The sequence below is a fragment of the Anarrhichthys ocellatus genome, unplaced genomic scaffold (assembly GCF_004355925.1).
Source record: "Anarrhichthys ocellatus isolate YVR2014 unplaced genomic scaffold, GSC_Weel_1.0 scaffold14, whole genome shotgun sequence".
NCBI lineage: Eukaryota > Metazoa > Chordata > Actinopteri > Perciformes > Anarhichadidae > Anarrhichthys > Anarrhichthys ocellatus.
In genome coordinates, this window is record NW_022280044.1 from 628,605 (window position 1) to 634,720 (window position 6,116).

Consider the following 6,116-nt stretch of genomic DNA (forward strand, 5'->3'; position numbering starts at 1 on the left):
AATCACTATCAGTTCCATATGAAGAGAAGAAAACAAGAAGAAAACAAAATTGTACAACTGGATACCATTTAAAATCTAGAGTGAGGTGACCAATGCAAACTTGTTGGAAAGCGAATGGTTTATCAGAACTATCAGATATTTGCTCAAGATTTTATATTTTGAGTCACGTTGGACACTTGTTCTCTGTTGTGCAACATATTTGATCAAGATAACTAAAATATATGGGAAACAACGCAAGCGTATGTAAGTTCATGATGTACAAAGAAGGAAGTTAATAAGGTTTTACTAGTTATTAATAATTCATAATTACAACTTTGGGATTGCCAATATTTGTACATTTATAGCTCTTTATTTAATCAATACCACCTCTGGAGCATCTGGAACAAATATCAATTTATTAACAACTATAATATTTCCAATTGCATATTGTAAAACCTCTTTATTACACGATGAAACTCAAACATTTTAGCAGTCTATAAAAGTATATTGGTAAGTCTTTTCTAATTTTCTTCTTATTTGTCTTAAAGATTTTCTTATTGTTTCATATGTTGACAAATGACTAAACTTTATTATTAGCATATCCTAATATATAATTTGAAAGACCAGGGCTATTAACATGATATAACAGCAGATATGATGGCTTATTTGTCACAGCTCTGCCACCATTATCCTGTTTTGTCCATCGCTCACTCGCCTAATCAGTTTATTCAGTGCACCTGCCAGTCACACCCACCTCGTCAGCTCATTACTCTCACCTGCTCACTCTGCTGCATCCACTATTTAAACCCCAGTCACACACGCACTCACTGCCAGATCATTTTCATGTCTACCGCCCGTTTGGCTCGTCCTTTCGGTTGTCCCCGTCTGCCTGCCCTGCCTCGTTCTGCTGGATTTCCCCTTCGTCTCTTGTCTCGTCCGTGGATTGATTCCCTGTTATGTTTCTGTAAGTTTCCTGTTCTGTTTTCACGTTTCATTAAAATACCTGCTTCACTCTACTTCTGGTCTGGCCTGCATTTGAGTCCTCCACCACACCCCTCGACATTATTAGAAAGGAACAATCTAATGATCCTTTATTAGTGGATTTTACTTACATTTATAACTGCCTTATTTCCAAATAGATGGATAAATACTCAATATTCAAAGGGATTTCAAACTTGTTTTTACTAATGCTATCTAACTGAAACACCATTATTAATAAGGCAAATAGTTACAATGTGTTTGCTTACGTCTTTTTTTCATCATAAAGTTTGCCAAACATGGGCTTCCATACTTATTAAACAGTGCAGTGGTACGAATTTATTTTGTAAACTATCCTCTTTTGATTATTTTTGGTTATTTAACTTAAAATGAATCAATAAAATGTTCTTAAAGAGCAAGACATTAAAACAAGTAATGGTTTTGGGAACAAGCCGTCATATTTAGCGTTTATGATTAGTATAATTATTGATAAATGGTTTATTACAAATAAGCAAATATAAGAGTTGTTTATTCATAACTATGACTCCTCGTGTGGGCACTGATAAGCGGAGGCTGGTGCATAAATACATGATGAATGAATTACAATATAGTAAAACAATTATAAAATGTCTTCATAGGAGCAGCTGTTATTGACAAAAAGCTGTACATTAATAAAAACACAACCATGTTCTTACAGCTGCTTAGCCTACAGCTAGGCAACATTATAAACTATTTATGAAATGTTTCTACAGCTATTATACATGCTAAATAGGGGGACTTAAAGTAAAGTGTGATTTTGATTGGTACGAGCGCATCTTTGCATGATGACGATGGTGACGGAGTGGATGTCCCTCGCAGCCTATCAGCGGTCAGAGTGGGTGCAGTTGGATGACGCAGGTAGCCCCTGTGTGTGTTAACGCCGGTCAGCTGCTGTCTGTGGAGGGCAGCGTCAACATCAGCAGCGGCTCCGACTGGTGATGGAGACGGAACCACGGATTGAGCCGCAGTAGAGATCCGGGGAGAGGATGCCGCGGCTGTCGTGAGACAACCCGAGCCCGTGTTCAGCCCGCGTGTCAGCCGCACCTGCCGTGGATGATTGTCCCGATGGGTTGTGGAGGGAGTCGGGCGGACGCGATCATCGAGCCGAGGTACCATGAGAGCTGGACCAGAGAGACGGAATCGACGTGGCTTACCAATACGGACGTCGAGACCTCTCTACCAGTAGCAAACAGTAAGAGCCCCCCACGCCTCCGTGTTATCTGTTTTCACTGCAACGTCTCTCATTGCATGTATACCACAGGCCACATCACACTTACTAAAATGAGAAAATAATGCCCAGTATAGGGATCACAAGAAAGCTAAATAAACCACTCTAAACTGCCAGCATGTCAACTCCCTGACATAGCAGTTTTGCGTCTCTATTGTCTCAACGTTAAAAATAAGCCCGGACAAGAGGTTTCACGTGATAATCTAAGCCCTTACTGTTGTCCAAAGGTAAAGCTCTGGAGGCCAGTCTGAGGGAGAAGAGGATGGTGAACACAGGCACCCAGTGTGGGAAGCAGGCCCTCACGTCCACAGGCTCCAGCCACCAGAGGAGAGCCAGACGCTCCTTGAGTGATGTAGGTGTCCCCGGTAGCAGGTATTGACACACCTGACAGCTAAACATCAACACCAACAGCCTCAGTCTTTGCACACATGGTGACGTTACAGGCCGTGAGACCCAACAGCATGACTTACTGTACCTGTCCTCTGACGTTATGTCTCATGCAGTGTTTGGAAGTCCTTCTGACAGGTTACTCTGCAGAATCAAAATCAACTTTATGAGAAATCAGAATCAGTATTTTCAATTTATTCAACAGGATTGAATTTAGCCATCAAATTTGTTAATTTAACTTTAGAAAACATGAAGGCTTTAGGGAAGGACAGACGGCAGATATTTGTCTTGTGATCTGAGATAATGTTATGAAATAAGTTTGCAGAGATATGATTTTAAGTTTGCCCAGAATAGCTTTATAACATTTCCAGGAAGATGCAAATAGAGACACACACGACAACAACAACAACAACAACCATACGCAATACCAGGACTTGCTTTGTTTATTTGTCAATAATCACACTGAATAGTTGTTTAATAGAAGGAATTCACAGATGTCACCACAGTAAATTGATCCTTAATGAAATAAGTTAGCTGCTATGTCTTTGTGCTTTGGGCTGATGAACGGACGGATAAAACAAAGAATTAGAAGATGGGTAGTTTTCACTACTGTCTTACATTTTTATTGAGAAAACGGGTGATGTACACAATACAATTCATCAATTGTGAAAATAAGACGTAGTTCTAGACTTACGAAGGTTTTATCTGCATTTATTGACGAACAGAGTATATTTACACAATATTTTCCTAAATATCGATGTTTGAGTGTCCTCTACTTAGCTGTGAGTGCAAACAGTAAACATTGAGAATGATAAGTTGTGTGAAAATAATCTGCATTTACATATGACCTGTACCATAACATTTCTTTCATTCTTTCTCTGTCTTCCTAATTTTTATTTTATTGTAAGAGCTACTGCACTAATGGAACAGTGTGCAGATGCCACTATCTGCTCTAAATGCAAATGTATGGGCTTTTAATACTCATGAACAGCAGATAAAAAGAGGCCGACAGATAACACTGTGGACACTTTTATTCTGCATGTTTTAAATGTATTATTATTATTATTGAGGAACGAGTTGCAATTCTTTTCAATTCTGTACGAAACTCATTTGAAAAAGATCTGAAAATCAATTCCATGACCTAACAAACTACATTTTCAGCAACACAGAAACCTAGATTGTTGCGTTTTATCTATTTAACCTTCCATTTATGGGCAGAGCTTCAGTGACTCAGGTCTCAGTTGGCCATTGTTGCCCACTCGCTCCCTGTCCAGTGTGGTGACATTTAAATGACGTGGCATTCAAAACTCTCGCATCTTTTCCCAGCAAACCACTCGTGAGTCCAAAAGGAGGGCATCAAAAGAGGCCAGTGCGTTGTCTAAGGACGGCCAGCCCGTCACCATCAACAGCAGTGGAGACGCTGAACCTGGGACCGTGTGTGATGAAAGATGAAGAAAAGCCAAGACTCTGTGAGGAGGAAGACGGCAGCTGGAGCTGTGAGAAGTTCACCAGAAGATGGGACGGGGATTTACAGTCTTGTGTGGATGATGTTTGCTCGTGACTTTGCAAGACCTTGGCTGTCGATCTCAGTGACTTAAAAACAAAAGCACCTGCGTAATGTCTCCATCCAAAGATCTCGGGATGCTGCATCCTTGTTGTTGCCATTGCAAATGCATGCCTGAAGTGAAGCAGAGAGTGGATCGCAAAACGTGTGCACGCTCTCCACCATGCTCTTCTCCCATGCTTACGGTGCCGGTCAGGGAATGAGTCACTGCGTTAAGCCAATTTTAAAGAAAACAAGAACAGACCGTCCTGTATGCACATGATAATCACAGTCTGCACATCAAATGTTTTCTGTGTGGGGCTTTCCTTAAGAATTTGCTTCAGTTCTTTGTGCAAGTATATTCCTTTTGTTGTGAATGAAAAACAATGATGATGCTGTTTAACCTCAGTTGATGCTGTAAATAATTTTCATTTAAAAGACCCTGAAGTGCTGTTTAGAAACTGAGATTTGGAGGTTTAATGCTTGAAGGCTGAAGACTGTCTTTTTCCAGCCTTTGCAAGACAAAGAAACAAACACACCCGCATGTGCCTACATTTTGATCTGAACTGCTCCTGTTCTCACTTTGAGAGTTTGTTTTGTTCAGTATTTTGTGTTCTCTTACCTCTTCTTTTATGTTATATTGTGTTACACTTTACCATTTACCATTTATTATGTCTTGTACTGATCCGTGTGGCTTACACTGATCTGCATGTTTAAATCAATCTCAAATTGTTTCAGCATTTGTGGAAAAATTACTCTGCCCACACATGATCAGAAGCAAGCTGTCTGAAATCAAACTTTTTTCTCATTTGGTAGACATAAAAATAGAAAAGCTGCACAGAGAAGTACATTAAGAGGGGTAATTAGAATGGGTCATCGTGAGAGTTATGGCCAGCAGGTGGCGGTCACCATGTCTGATCTAACATTTTCTGCTCGTGATAACTGTTGCTTGTCAAGAGTTGTTGATGATTTACTGAGATGATACAGTTTGAATGTGTACAGGCAAACTTTTGTGATGGAAAACAACATTTGAACTCATGATCTACCACAGTTTTCTTCTTTGAATTAAAATTGTTGTCAGTTTCTTAAGTTGTGAAAGAGGTGAGATGTGCAGTAATTTCTCCTTACAGGCAAAGGCTACAGCAGAATTAATTAGCCTACGTCAATAGACCAATAACTTGATGTGTGTCTATACCTTATGGATATTTTTAGAGACAGTTCTCTCTTTGTCCTTACCGAGCCCACAACCACATGAGTTGATAGTTATCTTATTTGTTTGATGCTGGGCTTACTACAGAATTAATTTTTTATATGAATATCATGGACATGGTAATCATCTAATAGCAAGAAAACAAAAGCAGTTGAGTTTGTATTTATTTATTTTTTGTATGTTTGTCCAAGAGTCCCTTGAGAAGATATGCAGGCATATTAGACTGGGCAAATGCCCCCCCCGCCTCAAAAAAACTATATTTATTCCATTAAATAAAACACATCACCTAACATCACCATAGTCTGTAAGCTCTCACTGATAGTGTAACATGATAAGATAAATAGTTATTGGCAATAATGTTTTAAAAAAAATCTATAATGTGAGCTCCATCTCAGTCAGCAGGAGATGGAGCTCTGCAGAAAATGTGTGTATGAGAAGTAAAGTAAGCTTCTCACTTGTGATGTTATTTCTGCTTTCCAAAGAAATAAGCAAACCTTGATATTGATGACTTGCAACAGTGAAAGAAGTACAAATATCCTTTATTTAATTAAATGCGGCTATACTGCTGTAAAACTGTACTAACTTATAAGTAAACATCCTGCATTAAAACTTTACCTATAAGTAAAAGTATATTTTGAGTATTAACGGTTAACGTTTCAAACATGAAATTCGGCTCAGTGTTTAGAGTTGTATTATTTTATTTATTTTATTATAGTAATTGATAAATGTATTGATGCATTAACATGTAGACA

At 38.8% G+C, this 6,116-nt stretch overlaps 1 protein-coding gene across 2 annotated transcripts; it reads left to right on the top strand.

Moving 5' to 3' along the window:
* The first annotated feature begins 1,882 nt into the window (after positions 1-1,882).
* Positions 1,883-5,338, top strand: LOC116387228 (brain and acute leukemia cytoplasmic protein). 2 transcript variants are annotated; one of them, XM_031854155.1, is made up of 3 exons: positions 1,883-2,188; positions 2,452-2,596; positions 3,938-5,338. In XM_031854155.1, exons 1-3 carry the CDS (start codon positions 2,050-2,052, stop codon positions 4,170-4,172), a joined length of 519 nt encoding a protein of 172 aa, XP_031710015.1. In that variant the 5' UTR covers positions 1,883-2,049; the 3' UTR covers positions 4,173-5,338. The 2 variants fall into 2 exon arrangements, with proteins under 2 accessions (XP_031710015.1, XP_031710016.1); XM_031854156.1 differs by having other exon boundaries at positions 2,452-2,576; positions 3,938-4,161.
* The last annotated feature ends 778 nt before the right edge of the window (positions 5,339-6,116 follow it).